This window comes from Bactrocera latifrons, unplaced genomic scaffold (assembly GCF_001853355.1).
Source record: "Bactrocera latifrons isolate USDA-ARS-PBARC rearing strain unplaced genomic scaffold, ASM185335v1 scaffold_33, whole genome shotgun sequence".
Classification (NCBI taxonomy): domain Eukaryota; kingdom Metazoa; phylum Arthropoda; class Insecta; order Diptera; family Tephritidae; genus Bactrocera; species Bactrocera latifrons.
In genome coordinates, this window is record NW_017536963.1 from 1,906,098 (window position 1) to 1,928,413 (window position 22,316).

The following is a 22,316-nucleotide window of genomic DNA, read 5'->3' on the forward strand; positions in this document are numbered from 1 at the left end:
TATTATAATACTTGAATTTTCTATTTTTTAGTAATCTCGGTTAAACAATCTTCATAATTTAAAATTTAATCAATTAACTTTGGTTGATTTTAAGGTTATTAAATTTTTAATATTAAAAATACCATAGTTAAAAATTCGTTCTATGGCAAAAAAAATAAGTTATAATTTTCTCCAAGAATTTGATAAAATTTATTAATTATTATAAACATTAACTTTGTAATCTTATTATTTTCTCTTCCAATATTTGAACTCTCCATTTTTATTATTTTTGGTCAAGCTTTCCTTATAATTTATGAATTTGTAAACTGAACAACAAATTTATTATTTTTCACTAACTCAGTTGGCAATTTTTATTTCAATTTGCATCTACCTGGCCATGTCTGCTGACAATAAACTATAACCGTACCTATTTGACAGCTGTGCCAACCAGGTGTTATGGAATGAAATTTTAAACAATTTTATTACAGAGGGGCCTATAAATTGCGAAAATAAAACAAAAAAAATAATAGCCGACTTTACAGTTCTCGTTAGGGTATTTTTAACTTGCATACATAATAGTATGTACATACGTACATGCACATTTACTTCCCCACGTGCATTGTGATAATATGATGTGAAGTGGGAGTCGAAATCTTTTAGCAGATGTGCAATCTCCTTTAGGCAACAGGCCTGAGCGATTGTCACTCCGGCTGAGACAAAGTTAAAATGATAATTTTTCAAGGTTCTCATAATTGACTTAAACATTGTAACAACCTTCATTTGTAGGTTAAACTGAGGTGTACCATTAATAAAAAGAAGTTTGGTCAAACAGTTAATAACATACATGTATAAATATTCATAACAACTTCCCAAAGCTTTTAAATTAGTTTTACAAAAAAAAGGCTTAACCTTTATTTACTTTTATCAACAATTATTTACCAAAAGTCGTGTCGTTGTAAAGAAATGCAAATATATACTTACATACTCACATCAATATGTGACTTGCTTGTGTGTACCTATGGGAAAATATATGTATGTATGTATATGTACAAACATGCTTCCAGATAGATAGTAAAATTTAAAAACGAAAAACTCAGTGGTGTTGTAAATATTTATGTACATGTATGTATGTAACAAAGTTCTTATCTTCATATAAAGTTCTCGCAAACAAACTCCGCACACAAATTATAACGTATTATTTTTGCGCTTCAAACACATTAAGCTCATTCCAAGAGGTCTACTAGATACATTTAAAATATATTTTAATATGCATGGAGTACACACAAACATACTCTCACTCCAAATACATCTGCCTATTTTAGTGGTAAACAGGAGAAACGAGCTCGCTGTATGCCAAGCAGTAAGACCAGTGGAAATTCATATTATATTTAAACAAGTATGTATATATGTATAAGTAAGTGCGTTTACATGCATATTTTATTAATATAACTTTTAAGTTTATTGCTTTGCGCCATTTTGTTACTATCTACTATTTTTATTCTAATTTGTCTATGAAGTCCCTGCCTACGGACAGCTAGCACGTATGCACAAGCACACACATGTACACCGTTGCATTTATGCACCAGTTTGCAGCGGAATGCAACGAGAGTAGTATAGAACTGACTACTCACTTCTTTGGACTCGACGAATTTCTACAGCAGGTAACTGACTGAGAGCGATGTGCCAAGCCAGCTCGCAAACACACAAATAACGCTTATCATATACATACATACATGCATAGATACATATGTATATATTTCTACACCAATACTAAATACATATGTATATGTACATAGCTATATATGCTGTCAAAGATCTAGAGGCTCGAGCGTTTTTGCTGGCGGTTAGTAAGCCTTCAGCAGCCAAACGATCAAGTTGGTTCTTTCGAGTGCAGACGCATTAATTAATACAGGAAAATCAAGTATATTGAAATAAAAGAAAATACGTACAAACATATAGATATACACATATTTAGAGTTGAAGAAAAAAGTGTATAAATTAAACAACAAAAAAAAATTGTGAGGCGCATAAAAGACGTAAGTGTAAACAACGGTAAATTACAAATAAAAAAGATATAAAACAATGACGTTAAGCAACTAAAGTAAACGCGACCTTCTTAATACATATGTAATCTAGTTTATGAAAAATATAGTGTGAATGTGCCGAAAGCAGCGGTGCAGCAGTGGTTTTTTTCTGTTTCCTACTAGACAAACAAACACATACAACGTTTAAACATACTTGACCGAGTTTTGAACCAACAACAAAGCACTTGAAATTGCTTTAACTTGTTTTCTAAGTCACAAATGTTGAATATGCGTGTGTATTTGTACATATACATACATTTACATGCATATTCAGCGATAAACACGAATAGCTGTATGTTTGTGTATGCATGTGTGCGGGTTTGTTTGTTGCATGGCTTAATAATAAGTTGTTGCTGCGTAAAGGTGCACTTTTGAATGGGCAAGTCGTGGAAAATTATTTATATTCATATTTTAATATAGATTTAATTGCGTAATAAATATACGACAAGTCAAAATACTAATTTAAATGCAAACATGCAAACACATACACATACATATGACTATATGTCTACATACATACATACATGCATAGGTGTAGAGTACCTTTATCAGTTGAATGTTTTGATCCGATTGTCTGCGCGATGGGCTTGTTGTTTATTAAAAAACCGGTCTGCTCTGTATGTGGTTGTTGTTGTGAGGTTTTGATGTGCCTTTTGCTTTTTGGGTTTTGTTTATGAGATTTTAATGAGAGAGAGTTAAATAACTGCATTCAATACAATGTTTTATTCGTGTGTCTATCTTTGGGAGATTGCAGGTGCGCCCAGTGGGAAAGTAATTACACTTTTTTTTTTGAAATTTTTGGCTGATATTTGTAGTTAATTAACTTAAAGAAAAATTAATATTAATTTTTATAATTTTGATAAATAATAAAACATCAACAATTACTTCATACTTAGACTTTTTGGCTATTCGTGGCGTTTATTTTGAGGTTATGCTGAAAAAGTTGTTGCTAGAGACTGAAAAGCAACTAAAACAATTTATTGAGTTAATATTTAAAGGTAAAGCTTTCTCTTTTTATAAGTTTTACTTCTTGATTTCAAGCCAAGCGTTTTTAATTCACATTTGTAGAAGTCTTCAGTTTTTATTTTGAAATAATTTGACACTGATTCTATGGAAAAATATATTATGTACATAAGTATGTTACTAGTTGGGAAAGCGGTTCAAATACAATTGGTTTATTTTCACTACAAATCACTCTTAAAGTGGAGGATACACCTTCTAATTTATTTAAAATATAACTCATTTGCTGTATTTAGAGGAAATATTATATATTTAATATTTATACCATTTAACAAATTTAAAATCTTGCACAATTTGCTCTCCTTTTTACACCCCATGAACCCCAAAATTATTTTGATGTAAAGTGGACGTAGTCAGAAGCTTTTCTCACCCTAGAGAAATACGAAATGGCTATATGCTAACCTACAAGCACAGTGTTTTATTCATGTATGTACCTATGCACCTTCTTCTGAGAACGTGCCATTTTTACAACAGGGCATGAATGAATACTCAGCCATTCGCTGGCGCTCTGCAACACTCCTATATACATACGTATGTTTAAAACCTGTATACATACATAAGTATGTAGATATATGTGAAAATAAATAGAGAAACAAATTCTCCAAAAACGCCATCTATTAAGAGTGATGGAGGCAAGAAACTTGTATTTGGACTTTGCACCTTTGTGAACAACAAATTAAGCGCAGTAACCGTAACGGCATATGTGTGTTAGAATACGTCTGTGTATGTGTATTGATTCAGTGGGGAAAAAATAAATAAATATTTTTCAATTTTATGATACAACAAACAATTGAGCAATGTAAAGCACGTGTATGCATGTATATACATATGTGCATGCATTCGATATTTTCATAACAACTACTTTTTTTCCAAACGCAATTCTATTTATCAGTGTAATTAACGATTTATTGCGAGTAAAATAATATAATCAATACAGGAAATATGGAAATATTTAATTATTAATTAATACAGGCAAATCAAGTATATTGAGATAAAATTGAGAGTTGAAGAAAAAAGTGTATATAATTGTATGCAAAAATTTGCAGTGAAAAATACATACATACATACATACTCATATGTATACAATAGTATATTATTATAATATAAATATGTATGTATTTATGTATGCGTAAGAAATTAGATTAAACACTTTAAGTGATCTCTAAATGGGTCAGAAATGATAAAGGCATTGAGGAATTAGAATGGAGTGTAAAAAAAGTGAGCATCATAAATAAAAATTAAGCTGTTTTAGTTACCGAAATTCATGCGTTGTCATAAAACTACGCTCTCTAGCATAAATATACATATACATACATATGTACATATCTAAATATGTATCTATTCTATTTCAAATCAGCTGTTTATGAACTATTAACGTCTCACGTGCTGATAACAGATACTATATATTTAAAAATATCGCTGATAAAATATTTATTTAAATTGCACCTAGTAAAGTATAGCAAAAAATTAGGGAATTAAGTAAATTTTAAGGTTAAAAATATAGCAAGTATAGCAAAAATTAAATAAATTAAAATGAAAGCTACATACCGCATATCCTATTAAATCCGGTCTTCAAGTTCCGTTTTTATAAAACAACAAATAGTAGCATATATTTCGGCGCATACAAACAACTATCAGCTTTCCTTACCACCACTGCTAAAGCACCGAAATTGTATAATTTCGAAATAACGGTATTAAATTATATATTCTTAATTATATCAATATTGGCAAAAGTCTTTACAGCACATAGTGGTACCAAACGTTTTAATTTAAAATATAAATAATAAAAAATATTAATTAAAATATAAACGTTTAAAAGATTTAATTTAATTTTTTTTAATAAAATCTTACTTTTCCAAAATAAAAAAAAAATTTTTAATGTACCTGATTCGTAAAAGGTCGGTGAAAGTTGTTTATATTATTAGAGCAAGGGATCACTTATAGTTTTTGGGTGAAAATTTTGAACTTAGAATCAAAGTTGACTAGTTGTTATAACAATGAATAAAAATGTTGTTGTTGTAAAAGTTGAAATGGATTCATTTACCAATCCGCTTATAAAATGTCAGTATGTAATGCATACATACATACATACATACAGTATTAACTGCTTTATTTTTTCGTTTTATTCTACAGATTGAAATTATTTTGTGAACGGCTTAATTTGCCTGTACAATGGCTGAAGCCCACTCAGCGGTGGCATTTTCCTTCGCCATCACCCACGAAGGCTTCGACATCAACTATGACCAGGAGGTACTCAATCTCGTCTGGAATTCAGGTGTGCGTTCGTGGAAGAAACGCATAGCACGCGCACGGGTAAGTCTTCTACGCACTCTCTTCACTCGTACGAATTTTACAAAACCAGCGAAATTTCTAATTATAGAACGGTATACGTAACGGTGTCTATCCGGCACACATACAAAGTTTATGGCTCATTACGGCCATTGCCATGGGTTTGCATTTCTCTGGTTTTGCAGTGCCATTCGATCTCGTACATCGCATTTTGGTGCATCTACCAGCCAATACAGTTAATTGGCAAGTGACGGCGTGCTTTGGAGCAGCGCTAATTATTTGGCTCTCCATATGTTTCACAATGCGTTACACGCTCAAATTGCTGCTAATGTACAAAGGTTGGATGTATGAGTCGCGAGCGCCGGGCAGTAAGGTGTCGTTGAAAACCAAAGTGTGGGCGGGAGTCGTTAAAGTACTCTCCAGTTGGAATACACCTGGCCTCTACAGCTTTCAAGGTTCGCTGCCAAGACTACCGGTGCCGGCGTTGCACGACACAATGCAACGGTATTTACGTTCTGTACGCCCATTACTGGATGATGAAAATTACTCGCGCATGGAGGGTTTGGCTAAGGAATTCGAGAGCACAATTGGCAAGAAATTACAATGGTATCTAACATTGAAAAGTTGGTGGGCCACCAATTACGTTTCCGATTGGTGGGAGGAATATGTTTATCTGCGCGGACGTAGCCCTTTGATTATCAACAGCAACTTCTATGGCACTGATGCGATCTTCATGAATTTGACTAATAATCAAGCAGCGCGCGCCGCTAATGTTGTGTATTTGTTGTTGGGATTCAGACGTTTGATCGAACGCCAAGAATTGCAGCCGGTAAGTAATACAGGTTATGCATAATAATATTACATACCATTTCACATACACACTTTACACTTCACATAGATAATGGTGCAAAGCATGATACCACTTTGCTCGTGGCAATACGAGCGCACTTTCAATACGGTGCGCGTACCTGGTTTGGAAACTGACCGCATCGTTCATTATCGCGACTCCAATCACATTGTTGTGCTGCATAAAGGACGTTACTTTAAGGTGGTCATCTATTACAAAGGTCGTATTTTGCGTCCATGTGAGATACAAATACAAATGGAAGAAATCTTGAACTCCAAAGCCACGCCTTTGCCCAGTGAGGAGCACTTGGCGGCGTTGACCACAATGAATCGTTCAAAATGGGCTGAGATACGGAATGCACATTTTGCCCGTGGTGTAAATCGCGTTTCACTTAATCTCGTCGAGTCGGCCGCCTTTGTATTGTCATTGGATGATGAACCCTATGAATTTGATTTGGCACGTCCTGAATTATTGGATAAATTTGGCAAAACATTATTACACGGCAACGGTTACAATCGTTGGTTCGACAAAAGCTTTACGGTCTGCATTGGTACCAACGGACGCGTGGGCTTTAATGCCGAACATACTTGGTAAGTATACTTTATTGTGTAGTTTGTAGTTTTTCAACACATTTCAAGACATCGCAGTTATTGCTATGATACAACTTTCTTGTAACTTGTAAAAATGTTAAACCTTTTAAAAGGGCCGATGCTGCTGTAATGGCTCACGTTTGGGAGAATCTTGTTATGGACGATGCGACCACCAACGGGTAAACAAGATTGCTTTTGTTAACAGTAGAAAAGACATGCTGTTTGAGCAAGTCTTAAAGTTGAACAGTTGTAAAATAATTTTATAATGTAAAATGGTGAAGGTTTTCTATTTTCTACTTTCTGTGCACTTATTTGGTTAGCTTTGTTGACAGTTTACTTTCGAAATTCCCACTTACTACTTTTTAAATGTGTCTGCTTCAACTTTTATTTAAAAACAATTTAAAACATTTTAAAAAAAATATAAGTACATATGTATAAATACAAACAATAATGAGACTTTTAAGAATGCACTTACAGTATTATATGTAGCCCATAATATTGTCTACAGTTACGACAATTTAGTTAATATTAGATTTATATACATTATATATATATTTACTGACCTTAAAGTAAGTTGCACGGTGCCTCTACCTCCAGTGTATATTATTGTAAATTGCAATATGAATTCTTCACAAAAATTGAAATATGACAAAGATGTGGAAACAGATTTCTTCTCAACCAAAGAGTTGTTTCTTCTAATCACTTTGCCTTGTTAGCATAGTTGTAATCAAAAGTCTAATACTTTTTGATTGTATGGACTTCTATTCCTATTCTTTTCATTTACATAAATTTTAAAAATTGCTGACCCCGACTCCCCTGTTTGCTAACTTTGTGCTGAATAAGATTCGTGCTTTGAAATCCTTTTGCATAAACACGTCCAGTATTTAAACTAACTTTATTTCTTACCGTGAAATTAATACCAACTATTTGAACTATTTTATTTAAATACAAATACAGCGAAACAAGCATTTCTATCTGTCAAAAAGAAATGAAAGACAAAAATGGCTGATCATGTCAATTTACAATTTACGTGCATACATACATAGTCATTTGAACATCTAAATTACTCTATTCTGCACAAACCTGCATACATGCAAGCACCTATTCATAGTTACAAATCCTCAAAATTATAGCAGCATTCGTAAAAAAAAACTAAATCGAGCGCTCATAAAATGACAAACATGTGTTTCGACCAGTTATCCGCCGCGTATAACATATTTACAAAAAAAAATTTTTTTTAAGTTAAGCAAGCCTTTAGCAAAAATTATTGACACTTTATATTTGCACACTTCAATACATACCAATTGAACCTATGTAAATATGTATGCAGAAACTTGTTGAATGCTGTTTCAAGTAATATTTTTTTTCAAATATTTTAGGGCTGATGCACCGGTTATGGGTCATCTTTGGGAATATATTTTCGGTGATGATATTTATGGGTAATAGATTTGTGCAGTAACAGAAATGCCATAACATGTTTATATTTGTTTACTAAATGTTCTGTACTCATTTAAATGTGTTTAGTTTTGTGGTTGTTAACATTATGCTTAAGCTCAATTAGTTTGTATTTGTTTACAATTAACCGCTTTCTCATCCCTTCTTATTTGTGTGCATGTGTAATTAGTCAATAGTTAAAAAGTAGTTTGAAAAACAACAAACGTCACTAACAAAAGTGTATTTGTGGTCTACATACTTACATACGTGAATCTTATAGACTTCTGCACATCCAAAATTTATGTTTCACATTTGTTAAATAGTCTAACGTAGCATGCATTTGTACATAAATTTGCTTATTATACATATTAACACTTATTAATGTTTAAACATTAGATATGATGAGGCTGGCAACACAAAGGGTATACCCGAATTTCAGCCACCGTCACCCACACGTTTGAGTTGGGATCTCACGGCTTTGCAACCACAAATTGAAGAGGCGACACTGGACGCTACCAAGCTTATAAATGTAAGGCACCTCATATAAGTACAGCTACAGCTACATATATTAATAAAATTTTATATGTCTAGGATGTGGACTTACGCATTCTTGTACATAACGAGTATGGAAAAGGTTTCATGAAAAAGTGTCGATTATCTCCCGATGCATATATACAAATGGCCTTACAGTTAGCTTACTACCGAGACGCTGGTCGATTCTCATTAACATACGAAGCATCTATGACACGTCTGTTCCGTGAGGGTCGTACAGAAACCGTGCGTCCATGTACAATTGAATCGGCAGCGTGGGTGAAAGCAATGGGAGACAGTAATACAACGGTAAGCGCATAATTTTAGTTATATCCGTATTCTTATACATTTTCTCACATAATACTTTCATTGTTTAAATTATTTAACTCTTTTCTGGTCTTGTCTAGAGCGAAGAGCGCGTAAAACTTTTACAGAAGGCTTGTGATCGTCATCAGTTGGCCTATCAAGATGCCATGTGTGGGCGCGGTATTGATCGGCATCTGTTTTGTCTTTACGTAGTTTCTAAATACTTAGAAGTTGACTCGCCCTTCCTCAATGAGGTATTGAGCGAGCCGTGGCGCTTGTCTACCAGTCAAACACCGCACGGACAAACGCCAAAAATGGATTTGAAGAAACATCCAAACTGTATAAGCTCAGGTGGCGGTTTCGGACCGGTCGCTGACGACGGCTACGGTGTATCGTATATTATAGCGGGCGAAAACTTAATATTCTTCCACATATCAGCTAAATTAAACTGCAAACAGACGGTGAGTTGTGCAGAGTGGAAATTTCATATATTTTTGAAAGTATACATTTTATGTTTTAATTTAGGATGTTCATCGCTTTGGTGATAATATCTGTAAAGCATTGGCCGACATACGTGCAATGTTCGAGGAACATTTTAAAAAGCAAGGAGAATCTAATGCCAAGAACGGGACTGCCTCAACAAAGCCAAATATGGCGAATTTAGTAAAATAAATTTAACTGCATATGTACGTACATACATGCATACTGAAATTATTGTTAGAACTTTTAGAACTTAGTTTTAAGTGTTAAAATATGATAGTTGATTTTTATCATAATTATATTTTTTATATACCGTAAGTCAAAGCAATGAAGTCAAATTATTGATTTTCTCAAAAAGTTAGCAATTTTAAGACGTTATTTTTTAAATTTATTTAAGAAATTTAATAAAACAACAAACAATTTAATAAAAAAAATGGATATATGTGTAAATTTGTTTTTTCAATTGTAATTTCTGAGTCCAAAAATACATACGGATATGAAATATAATTCACAAATACTTTGAACGAGAAAACAAATGCTAGAAACTAAACAAAAATGCGAAATACTATCCATGGCTTAATGTTTTTCTTGTAACGGCCGAGTTGAAAGTCCTTGGCAGGATAATAAGGTTTCGTTCCCGTTATAGGCCCGAATGTCCTGGGAACGTTGCAAATGCTTAATGGTATTGTTGTAACGGTTAAGTAGAGGGAAAAGCATAATATTTGTATACAGTTTTGGGATTAAAGTACCAGCAACTAGCCATTAATTAATAAAGATGTAACATTTTGTTACTTTTATACTATTTTGTGTATTTTGTTTTAGTTTACTACATACAATACATACAAAGTGATTAATGTCGCCTTCTATCCCGATCATTTCGAGAGTCACGGTTGTCATAACGCCGATCTTTATAATCGTCTCGCCTGTAGTCATCTCTATAATCATCACGTCCACCACGATAATTATTTGTTCCACCAGAACGATCATCCCAATGGCGATTACTGCTTGATGCCGAACTGACACCAAATCGATCTCTATCTCTATCGCGTTCACGTTGTCGACTATAATCTTCTAACTCATTATCATAATCACGCGTACGACCAGTTCTTTGCTCACGCGCAGCAATAGGACTACGCGAACGTGAACGTGAGTGATCTTTGCGTGATCTTTTCTTGGAAGAAAACGACGATTTAATTTTGTCATCATCTCGATCTGCACCACCCTCTTCATCGCTAACCACATCATCATCTAAATCCTCATCGAGTGAGGATATTTTCGGTTCCAGTTCATTATTCTCTTCAAGCACTGCACGTTTTTGTATGCGCGGTAATATTATATCACACACACGGTCACTGCGGAGCAACTCATCTATAAAATCATCCATATGAACAATTTCATATTGACCTGCCCTGTTTTGACGGCGGAGTTTACGATTGTCATTATATAAAGGTTCCAAGTACTTATAACAATCCAAAGCACTGCCAGTGAGACTATGAATATGAAAAGATAAATAATTATTTTTCATTACAATTCTTATATTTTTTCAAGAACTCACCGCAAATAAAATGCCCCCAGTGCACGGACGTATTTAAACTCTTCATTCTTTATGAACTCCACCACAATATCTTTTTCTGGTTGAATTTGTAGCATTTTAAGTGTGAGGCAAAGAAATTGCGTTGGCTTTATATTTCCGCCGAAAACACCACCGATGAATCGGAGCTCCATAGCTTTATCCACCAACAGTTCGGCAGTGAGCGCGAAGCACTGTTCCTTCCAATATTTCGAATCATAAATGCGAGAACGTATAATTTTTTCAACAAGATATTGTGGATTTGTTCCATGGATATTTTTGGCTTCTTTAACTGTACGATTTGCCATTATGTTATTAAAAACTCATTCACTTTAGCATCCTAAACTGTTTTAATTTGTGATTATTTTGTTTTGGTTGTAAAGTGTTGCAAGTAAGTTATCGATAACTTCAAATTGACGTTTCTCAAATACTTAACGAAAGCTTAAGATGTATTCACATGAAATGTTGGAAAGACATAACAAGCTACGGGTGTTTTTGTTAATTTATTTTTGATTTAATTAATAGCCCGCAAAAATAATAAATATGTCAGTTACTTCAATTTTTTCATGTGGAAGCAGTTATTTTAATAGTTTTTATGTTTAGATGGTTATTTTTAGAACGGCTTTATGTAGTTCTATCAGTACTAACAGCATATTTGTTTTATTGGTTTTGGCAGCACCGGAAAAATTACGAAGCACTTGGTGAAAAAGAAACCGTTAGCAGATATTTAAAAATGAAAACGTTAGATAAACATGAAGCAAATAAAACATTTAAAACCATGGACAAAAATAATTATAATTTAACTGCTAAACTTAAAACAAAATTAATAAAACATTTACCAATCTGTTTCTGTGCTCTTCAAAGCATATTGTTGCTGTTGCTCTTACTTTGAAAATTGTTTAAAACAGGTCAGATTATTAGCAACTCGCAAAATAAAACATTTAGCAGGTAGCAGTTTAAAATGATAGACTGTAATTTTATGCATTTAAATATAAAATTCCTTAAATGTGCGCGATCCAGGTAATATATTCCAACAACCTAAAATATTTTTCATGACTTCTGTTCTATTTGGAAAAAGATTTCAAGAGCTTATCTTGAAATTGCTTTATTTTAATATACTTTAATCACAAGAACGCAAATATTAAAAAGAAAATATACTTCTAATTGTTTCTGCCGCAGGGTTAGCAGTAGACGTATCTAGCTTTATCTATGTCCTAGTCAAAAAATGTACACACGTCATTATTAAAGCATAAATGTGCTGGCATATTTTTATCACAATTTTGACTTTGTAAAACATATTTACTAAATACAACACTATTCCTGCAAGCGCAAAGTAAAATACAAATAGGCGATATGTGTTTCAAAATTAAAAATTAATATTTTCGCCATTAGCAAGCAATTGGAAATATTATTTGGTAAAGTATGTATGTGTCGATTATTTTACTTTTCCATCTTGTTTCGTACAATAATAGAAACAACCATTGTGCATTTGTTATTTAAATTCAAGTTGCTAATCCATACACAATTCTAACACAATGGTTTAAGAGATTTATAAACTCATCAATTGGCCCAAGCAAGCAACTGTTTCATGTCTGGGTCATTATCTGTAAAACAGTAAAAACATCATTGAATTTTTTTGCTATTTCGAGCATAGGAAAGTATTTACCATCATTTTCCTGTGATGTTGAAGCAGGTGCTGTGGCTTTCTTTTTCTCAGGAATTTTCTCTGGCGTTTCGTCGGCTGGTACATCGGGTAATGTAACATTTGGCTCCGGTATGCCAATAACTTTTTTATCGAACTCTTCTTGTTCTAATTCATCCAATTCACGCTCCAGATCCTCATCATCAAGGTCAGCACCTGCATATTATACATAGAAGTAACCGTAAGCCAAAAAAGATACTTTAATGTTTTTGTTAGTATACGAACCAAAGGCAACTGGATTTGATATAGCATCGGAGATTTCACGGGCAACATCTTGTTGTTCGGCAATATCATCCATCATATCGTGAACATTATCCACATCCCTAGAATATAATAAAAATGATTATTGACAAATTTGCTACAAATTAATAAATATCTGTACTAACATATTTTTATGTGCAGCTTTGAGTGCATCAGCCGCATTTTTCATTGTTGTCAAGACGGCTGTATTTGTATTAGCACTCTCCAATGCTTCGCGCTGCATTTCAATCGTCGAAAGTGTTCCATCAATTTGTTGTAGCTGTTTTTCGAGGCGCTTCTTTTTCTTAAGCGCTTGCAATGCAACTGAAAATATAAAGAAATAAGTATGATGTATTTTAAAATATGGAAATAATGTATAATATGATAGGGGTTTCTATGTTATAATTTGAAATTGTTTAACAATTCATTTCCCTATAAGTGTACGAATACATACATATGTAGCAAGTTTGCCAATGTTCATTATAAAACTTCAGACGATAATTTTAAATTGCCGTGGTGTTTGTTGGTTGGACACATAATAATTGTGCATAAATAATATGTATTGATTAAATAGTTTTATAATTTAACATTACGTTCTAATCATTGTTGGAAATAGATGAATTCCAGAATGGGAAGAATAGTACCCACAGTTGTAGCATTATTTTAAGAAAATGGAAGGAAGAAGACAGAAAAAGAGATGTTTAATAGTCAACAATGAGTCATTTCTTCTTCTCTGTTGACAATTCGTAAAAGATACGCAATTCACATGAACATTCTATAAATGTACTAATGCAGTTGTAAAATAATAATAGTTTTTGTCACTGAAATACAAAATCAGCTCACCTCTTTTGTTTTTCGATGCATTTTTCCTGGCAATGTTCAGTTCTTCTTCTATCTTTGTCTCTAGAAATTCCTGTTTCTTTATAAGCATGTTTTCCGTCTCGCGCAGTTTTTGTATGGCTTCGCCTGTAGTGGGTGCCACTTCCTTTTTCCCACCGAACATTTTCCCGAAGAAACTCATTTTTTCTAAATGTATCCTTTTTACACACTTAAAAATATCAATATCTGGATAAATTTACTAAAATCGCCACTTTTCTGCTCCCTTTCTATGTAAAAAATATTTTCGTTTTGACATTGAGTGCGTCATCCTCATCGTTGCCATATTATTTTATACTCCTTTTTTGTGTTTGTGTCAAAAGCTGACAGGGTTGCCGACATTTATGCCCTACACAATACAATATATGAATATGAATCGAAAATAGTAACATAATACTTGTATACAATTAATGACATGTAAATTATACTTATTTTAAATATTAAAAAATTTGCAAACAAAAAAATAATAAATAAGCATGTTAACTTTTTTTATAATAAATTTATTTCAATATGCTTGTGTAATAATTTTGCCAAATTCAGCATAACATAACATCAACATAATAGCAAAAGTGTTATTTTATTTCTTTAATTCAAATATTTATATTCATAAAAATTACAAATAAACTTTAAATAATGACCATATGAGTTAACGGATAAAAATTTTCAGTTCTTATTGCCAAATGTACGGTAGTCTATCGATAATTAAATATCGATAAATTGATAAACATAAGGTGAAAAACAATAAGTTCTTTATTTTGCCGCACATTTTAGTATCGCAAGTAACTTGTGGTTAATATTGGAAATATAATAATTATTTTTGTTCTTTTGTTACAAAATAAAATTACTTTTATTTGAATAAATTTAGTTTTGTAATTTTTTTTAATAGAAAATGGCAAACATTTCATTAAGTGAAGCAGAGAAAACTTTTATACTACACGGCGTGGAGGTGGTTATTTTTTGTAAATAATAATTGATGTTGTTACGATCTCGAAGTTTGCAGGAAGACTTTCGTTGCGATGGGCGATCACGACGAGACTATCGTCCAATGGAACTGGAAACCGATTTGGTTAGTAATGCCAGCGGTTCTGCCAGATTACGTTTGGCAAACACCGATGTATTAGTTGGAATTAAAACCGAAATTGATAAACCCAATTATTTAACACCAGACCAAGGAAAAATAGAGTTTTTCGTTGATTGGTAATTTCCATATAATAATTTACGTTGTCACAATTTTGTAATTTGTCAACATATATTTAATATATTCGTTATATAGTTCTGCAAACGCTGCACCGGAATTTGAAGGACGTGGTGGTGAGGAATTGGCCTTAGAATTAGCCGATACTTTAACAAATGCATATGAGTCTCCAAAAGCATTTGATTTGAAAACCCTTTGTATACTACCTGGTCAACAATGCTGGAAACTTTTTGTCGATATTTTGGTAAATTCAAGTGTAATATTTTTAAAAAATATTACTCTTATTTTACTTTTGTTTTTAGATTTTAGAATGTGGAGGAAACTTGTTCGATGCAGTTTCTTTAGCAGCGAAGGCAGCCTTATTTAATACAAAAATACCACGTGTGACGGCGGCGCTTATGGATGCCGGCGAAGCCGAATTATTAATATCGGATGATCCATATGATTGTACGCGTATTCAAATTGAAAACTTGCCTATTCTTGTAACAGTGTGCAAAATTGGTGATTCGTGTGTTGTAGATCCCTCAGCAGAGGAGGAAGAGTGTAGCATTGCAAGTGCTGTAGTAGGTGTTTCAAAAAGAAATGGAAAAAGTAAGATTTCAAACTCCAAATTGCTTTTTATACAATTCCTTTTTTTCAGATTATATATCTAACGTACATACAATTGGGGAAGGTTCTTTGCACAAGGATACCATGCAAAATTGCATATTACTGGGCCTGTCAGCGGCTGAAAACTTAAATAACGAGTTGGTGAAAGCATTGGAACTTGAAGAAAGTCGCGTAGGTTCTAAACACCGAAATACCATAGGTTTTCTTAAATAAAATTGCAAAAATATAAACCCAAGTACGCCAATAATTTATTTGAGGCTCTTAATACTTCTATAAACTTTACATAATCATTTTATAATGGGTAATTAGGTTTAATATAATAAAGCGTGTTTCGTTCAGTTCCGCTTTTTGTTTTGTTTGGATGAAATTGGCTTCTTTTCTTTCTCGGGTGGTTTGGCGCTCGAGAAAAACGATGTGATCATTTCGCTGATCTCTGGCATCTCGTTACTCACCTATTCATAGAGTGTACAAATACTAATATATGAACAGATTTGAAGATTTGTACTTACTTTTGGAAACTGAATACTTTCAATTTCCTTTTTGGTCTCTGGATCATTGATCATTTTTGGTAGAACAAGCATAACTAAAAGTGGTAGAACCATCATCAAGACCATTGGATTGAATAAGAAATCTGTGATCTGTTGGTAAGAGAAAAAATTTTCAATGAATGCTTATAAAGTCTCGTAAGTTTTCGCACTTTACCTTCCATTGCTCACGTGTCTGGAAGTACTTGAAACGAGTAAAAGCTTTAAGCTTCAAAGGGTATGGTACTTGAATGATTTGCGAAGGCTGTACATAGTTTACTTTACGAGCGCGGAATTTACCCTTGGGATTAATCTCCACACGTACTGGTTCATAATAAAAGTCGGGGTTGTGTACTTCCAACACATAACTTCCAGATGGTACACTGCTTATAATAAATGTACCATCATCACGTAAAAATCCTTTATATTCTCCACCATTTACAGATATTGAAGTCTCAGATTGTCCTTTGGTTTGTGTCTCTGGAGCAAATACTTTTCCTTCAATTGTAAAAAGGCCAGCTAATTCCTCGCTCAAATCGTCTTGACCAATGACCAATTCTGCATTGCTTATACTAAATAGAAATGACAGAAGCAGCCATAATGTACGATACCGAGTCATCTTCTTAAATTCCCCTATAAATTTCTTCGCAAATTGCTATTATGTTGAATTAAAAATAAATTGTTAACCACATAAAATCACAAGAAAATTGTGGTGATACTTCAATTGAATGAGTTTCGATATTAGCTTCTCGATATATTTATAATAACGTAAATCATATGATGCAAGCGTTGCCATTTTTCAATAAATAAATGAAAACATAAAATAAAATTGCTGATTATCTTGGTACGATTTCGTTTCTAAAATAATTGAATAATTTAAAAAAATAAAAAAAAACTTTAATTTTGAAGTAAATTAGAAGAATTGTCCCGAGTTGGTAGTCACTATCTGATTACATACATATACGATTGTGATCAGAACTTCATATTACATTTACAAGAGGACGGTAACTGTTACGAACAATAACATAAAGTGTGCCACCGATTATTGATTTATACGACAAGAAAGTCCTTGTATGAACAGTTTTAAGCAACGTAGGAAGTAGTCAAGTGGATTGCCAAGTGTGAAGTATTATGTGGTCGATGTATTGGAGCAATAAAATATTAACGATATTGATAAATAAAATACTAGGCTTAAATGAAAATGTAATATTAAATATGTTGCGGTTTTAAGAATGTAATAATAATGGTCTACAATTCGGATTTTATTATCAAAACAATTTATTTAAAACAATTAACGTGTTAACAAATTTTTTATTTAATAGTGTTAGTTATCGTTGAAAAATCGCATTTGTATATTTCTCTAGTTGGCGTTAATTTAAAGCATCCATAACTATTTTATTTTACTACCGACAAGGAAATGTCCTACATCGTTTTAGCACTTTCAAGCAGAAATATGTGCACATATCGGAATACATATATTAACATAGAATTTGTAGTAATGAAAAAAAATATTCTCTTTACCGTTTTCCCAACATAACCGGAACGGATCCGGATGTATTTATATAGGAAGTGTCGGGAAAGTTTTATGCAACTACACAAATGAAAAACAAAACAATTCAATTTTAAAATGAGCTGCATTTGTTCACAATTATAGTAAATACTTGGCTGCTTTAATACTAATCAAGACAAGTATGTTATGCTGGTTGATTAATTACGTGGGTACTTGAATTGTGACCATAGGACACCAGCTTTGGTAGGAAAAGGACACATCTTCTTTAGCATATCGTTGTGTATTTCGATAGTTTGTTAGAACTCACTATCATTGATCACAATCAAATCAAATGTCTAGGTAATAAGGAGGGAGCCTCAACATCATCACTACAGAAACCGCTGGAAGCATAACTCTTGCCTTAACAGCATAATGGTGACAAAAAAGTAAGTAGAACTATTTATATAAATATTTATTTATAAAAACATTTGTGTTTCAAAAGTTCTTAAGAGTACGAATAAATAAGCTTTTCTTGAATATACTTGCGCGACTATGCACATATAGTACTTACACGCACCTGTATACGTGCATAGCTATTTATATAAATACCATTAGCAGCGTGTGATTGTTGTTAGCAAGCCCATACAAAAGTACACATCAATGTTAAAACGACAACGACACTCACATTCACCGTCACTAGCAAGTTTGATTTGCGGTCATATTGTCAGTTAGAGCGGCTCGAACCACTTGGAGTTGTCTTCAGTTTGTGGTAGTTTCGCTTCGCGAGTGGTTGAGCCAGTTGAAAAGTAGTGACATACCTGGTGTACATATAAACTTAACATTGGCAAGTGCGTAACCTAATAAAGTTGATTTGTATTTATTTATTTTTTATTTTTATGGAAGTTGTGTACTAAATTAAATGTTAAAAGTGCAAAAGTGATACAAGTGTGAGCAAATATCTCTAACTATTTGTGCTTAATAAAAAAAAAAAAAAAAAATTAAAGAAAAACAAATGTCTCTTATTATGTGCTAAAAATATGTAGTTAAAAGTATTTTGGTTTTAAATTTTTTTTCTTAAAATTCTTGCACGTAGCAAAGCTTTACCACGCCCTCGGTGCTTAGTTATGCAAAGTGTGTATTAGGGTCATTTGCGATTTTAATTGAATTTTAAAGACATTAGTTGATCTGGACAGACATACATACATATGTACATATGTATTTGAGTGAGTGAGTTTGTAAGCGGTGACGTCACACTGTCTGTCTGCTCCAGTGGTAATCCCAGAATATCAGAACTAGCCTATATAAATTAGTCAAAAGATTAATCCAATGTACTTTACCTTTAAGTTAAAGCAAGCTCAGTTGGGTGAATTTCATATACGTATATGTATGTATGTATACACATTTGAAGTATGTACATAAGTTTGTTGAAAAAACTGGTTTAAAACTCTTTCTCACTTCTCGAAGTCAGCAACATCAACAAACTTTGTGACAACAGCATGCGATCTCGACTTGTCGGAGAGTTTTTAATACTCTCACTCCCTTTGTAGCATATAGACAGGCCGTTACAGTGATCGCCCATTGCAAGCATTGTTTAAGTATTCTTTGCGTTTTACTTGAAAACTGAGCTTAACTTGCAAGAGCATAATTTTGCATTAGTGTAATATAACTTAAAAATAAACAATCTAGTTTAGGAAATTTATAGACAAGTGCAATTTTTACCAGTTTTTATTAAAACGACTATGTACTACAGTTCAAATCAAATTTATCATTATCAAATTTTATAGAAATTGCAAACAAAACCTTCCCAACGAAACTGTCAAAGGATTTTGCTACCGCTGAATTTATATTATACAATTGTTTTATAAATAAAGAATTTGCATCAAAAGTGGTCAGAGGTTTTCATGCAAAAACTTTATTTTAGTGTTTCTGGCAAACTTAATAGACTTGTTCAGGGAAGAAATTATGCATAATTCATAAAAATTTTATTTCTTGCCTACTTGTTTAATTATGATTCTTTCATAAACTTTATATTCATTAATTATTTGTTTAATCGGGCAACCACTGTAGCTGAGGGCATGCACCATATACTTGAGTTTCGAGGCGTGTATCAACAACATCTTGTACGTAATTCGCAATTTGGCGGTAATGACAAAGAAAAAATTGCACAATACATACACACATATGTATGTATATACATTGTACACCTGAATAACAAGTATGTGAAACACCTGTTAAATATTTCGTTTTACATTCAAATGAACTGCTACTTTTTAGCACACAAATATTTTTGTACAATATTGTACTCACAAATAACATTTGTATATATATGTATGTAAGTAAAAAACATATGTATGTACGTTTAATTGCATGAAACATCATTTCATTGTATGCATTAGACGGTTAATGCTTCCTTAACCAATATAATGTTCAACACATATGTACATATGTTTTGTTGCATTTAAAAATCTGCAGGCGGTAGTCACACTTTTTTCGAAAATCACGAGAGTGTAAAGATGTGATCGCATATTTTCTTTGAAGCATTCGTAAACTGTGCTCGTGTGTGTTGTTGTTGTTGTACCGGTTATCAGACTGAATCTCAGTTGGCTGTTTAGTTTTTTTATAAGCAATGTAGTTTTGACAATAATGCGACAAGAATCAATTTCTTACACGTGTTTGTTTGACATCGGACAGCGGTGGGTCAGCCGTATGCGTGTGGTACGGACGCGGTTTATATGCAGACAGGAACTGTTATTCATGAAATGTTATCTACAAATTATATGTTTAATGCTACAACAAGAATAATAAGAGACACTACATACAATTTTGGACAATCTTTTTGTCACTTTTCTATTGTTTTTATTAGTTTTTATGATATTACCACAGCAAAACTAACAAAAAACATCCCTTTTTTAATCATACCATGTTGTTGTATTCTATTTTAGTGTATTTACTTAGGGCGTGATATAATCTCATAAAGTTATAAGTTATAACGAACAGAAAACAAAGCGTTGAGAATTGTAATTGTGCAAATTCATTTTTATATGTAATACAACAAGAATTTGTTTAAACAAATGTAAAATTTATGATTTTGTGAAAATTTATGATTTTTATGATGCGTGATGACAAGTTGTGTGTTCCCAAGCTGTATTGATTATTTTTATGATACGGATATTATACAACAGCAACTCTACCCAAAAACATACATTTTTTTGAATCATGTTAGTTGCTGTTAGGTTTTTTAGTATATTATCTGATTTGATTAGTTTTATGATGTTACAACAACAGCAATCAAACTTTTTTTTTTTGTTGTAGCGGCAGAAAACATTTACGACATAAATTTGAAGAATGTTGCTTAGTTGACAGGCGTTGGCCGGGTCTATTCTGGTTATGTAGATCCGAACGTAGGTTTGCTGTTATTGTCATTTTTACTGTACATTCTAGTATATTTATTGTTTCAATAAATTTTTAACAACAACACCAACTAAAAGCATATATTTTTCATATAATCTCGTTGTTGTTGTTAGTTTTTTTTTTATAATAAATAATAAAATGTGTACTGTTGTTGTTGGTATTTCGTTTAATATCATTATTATTGTTGTTATTATTCTTATTATTTTTATTCACCTATTATTCAAACTCGAACCACTGCATATATGCATTATATATGAGTAAATCATAAATCCATGCCATAATTTAAATAAGTTTCGCCCTTCACATAAATAATTTTACCTCAATTAGTTTACTTTGCTTAAATGTGTCTTAAAAGTAGTTAACAAATGTAGCAATTACTTCACCCCATTCAATAAAATATGATAATCGATAAATGTAAGTAATTAACCGTTTACTCGCCCCAGCTTAGTGTCCGAAGTAGTTGAAGTTCAAAACGAAAGCGAAAGTCAAACGCTTTCAAAGTTTGTAAATATGGCAGTTATCTTTATCTGTCTGTATGTAGGCGCATTCCATTTACATATGTATTTTAGTGTATGTATATATTTTTATATACTGGTTTTGCCAGCAACACTTTCATTGACTCATATACCACTTGGAAAACAACAAATTCTGCTGCAGTGTGGTGCTTAAAAACTCGTTTCAATGCGAAGATCAATTCTCGATGCTCTTTGTAAACCACACATATACATGTACATTTATATGTGACTGTGTAAGTTTAAATTAGACCGAGTAAAGCAAAACCACAACTCATGAGAATTAAAACAAATAGTGAGAACTCTGATTCAGTTTCAATTATGATTTTCCTTGGAAATTAAATAAAAATATGGGAAAATAAACTTGTTACATTAATATGTAACACACATACATACCTCACGTTTGTCGCAAAATAAATCCATTAATGCATATATTAAAGTACAGTGTGTAGTTGCTCAAAGAAACGGCGAACAAAGTGCAAGTGTAAGCAAAACCATAAATAAATAAATAAACAAATATGTTTAACAATTTCTTTATTTTCTTCAGATAAATATCATATATTTTAAAGTTTGTTTTTATATATTGACATTTTTTGCAAAAGTGATTTTTGAGTGTTAAAAACTAAAA

The 22,316-nt window shown here is 32.4% G+C and overlaps 6 protein-coding genes across 10 annotated transcripts in view; 3 read left to right on the forward strand and 3 right to left on the reverse strand.

Moving 5' to 3' along the window:
- Positions 1-1,973: 1,973 nt before the first annotated feature.
- LOC108971231 (carnitine O-palmitoyltransferase 1, liver isoform) lies at positions 1,974-9,970 on the forward strand. Of its 3 annotated transcripts, XM_018937165.1 has the most exons (10): positions 1,974-2,015; positions 5,217-5,396; positions 5,464-6,201; positions 6,271-6,809; positions 6,923-6,988; positions 8,189-8,248; positions 8,640-8,772; positions 8,835-9,083; positions 9,182-9,541; positions 9,606-9,970. In XM_018937165.1, exons 2-10 carry the CDS (start codon positions 5,256-5,258, stop codon positions 9,750-9,752), a joined length of 2,433 nt encoding a protein of 810 aa, XP_018792710.1. In that variant the 5' UTR covers positions 1,974-2,015; positions 5,217-5,255; the 3' UTR covers positions 9,753-9,970. The 3 variants fall into 3 exon arrangements, with proteins under 3 accessions (XP_018792710.1, XP_018792712.1, XP_018792711.1); XM_018937167.1 differs by lacking the exon at positions 6,923-6,988; XM_018937166.1 differs by lacking the exon at positions 8,189-8,248 and having other exon boundaries at positions 9,606-9,969.
- Positions 9,971-10,044: 74 nt separating this feature from the next.
- LOC108971232 (pre-mRNA-splicing factor 38A) lies at positions 10,045-11,539 on the reverse strand. Of its 2 annotated transcripts, XM_018937170.1 has the most exons (3): positions 11,116-11,539; positions 10,404-11,050; positions 10,045-10,315 (listed from the first exon to the last, which is right to left on the reverse strand). In XM_018937170.1, exons 1-2 carry the CDS (start codon positions 11,436-11,438, stop codon positions 10,411-10,413), a joined length of 963 nt encoding a protein of 320 aa, XP_018792715.1. In that variant the 5' UTR covers positions 11,439-11,539; the 3' UTR covers positions 10,045-10,315; positions 10,404-10,410. The 2 variants fall into 2 exon arrangements, with proteins under 2 accessions (XP_018792715.1, XP_018792713.1); XM_018937168.1 differs by lacking the exon at positions 10,045-10,315 and having other exon boundaries at positions 10,349-11,050; positions 11,116-11,538.
- Positions 11,540-12,192: 653 nt separating this feature from the next.
- On the reverse strand, positions 12,193-14,215 carry LOC108971177 (charged multivesicular body protein 4c). Its single transcript, XM_018937059.1, has 5 exons — positions 13,916-14,215; positions 13,219-13,396; positions 13,058-13,155; positions 12,797-12,988; positions 12,193-12,734 (listed from the first exon to the last, which is right to left on the reverse strand). Exons 1-5 carry the CDS (start codon positions 14,091-14,093, stop codon positions 12,691-12,693), a joined length of 690 nt encoding a protein of 229 aa, XP_018792604.1. The 5' UTR covers positions 14,094-14,215; the 3' UTR covers positions 12,193-12,690.
- A 488-nt stretch (positions 14,216-14,703) lies between these two features.
- Positions 14,704-16,094, forward strand: LOC108971171 (exosome complex component RRP42). 2 transcript variants are annotated; one of them, XM_018937050.1, is made up of 5 exons: positions 14,704-14,894; positions 14,949-15,145; positions 15,222-15,387; positions 15,446-15,734; positions 15,784-16,094. In XM_018937050.1, the coding sequence occupies exons 1-5, from the start codon at positions 14,838-14,840 to the stop codon at positions 15,963-15,965; spliced, it is 891 nt and encodes a 296-aa protein (XP_018792595.1). In that variant the 5' UTR covers positions 14,704-14,837; the 3' UTR covers positions 15,966-16,094. The 2 variants fall into 2 exon arrangements, with proteins under 2 accessions (XP_018792595.1, XP_018792596.1); XM_018937051.1 differs by having other exon boundaries at positions 15,446-15,706; positions 15,784-15,976.
- On the reverse strand, positions 15,979-16,895 carry LOC108971172 (ER membrane protein complex subunit 7 homolog). The gene is made up of 3 exons (XM_018937052.1): positions 16,455-16,895; positions 16,262-16,390; positions 15,979-16,204 (listed from the first exon to the last, which is right to left on the reverse strand). The coding sequence occupies exons 1-3, from the start codon at positions 16,893-16,895 to the stop codon at positions 16,088-16,090; spliced, it is 687 nt and encodes a 228-aa protein (XP_018792597.1). The 3' UTR covers positions 15,979-16,087.
- A 1,597-nt stretch (positions 16,896-18,492) lies between these two features.
- Positions 18,493-22,316, forward strand: part of LOC108971237 (putative ferric-chelate reductase 1 homolog) — a 24,667-nt gene continuing 20,843 nt past the window's right edge. The window contains exon 1 of the mRNA XM_018937180.1: positions 18,493-18,613. The gene's annotated coding sequence lies outside the window, so the exon portion shown is untranslated. The remainder of the gene's footprint in view (positions 18,614-22,316) is intronic.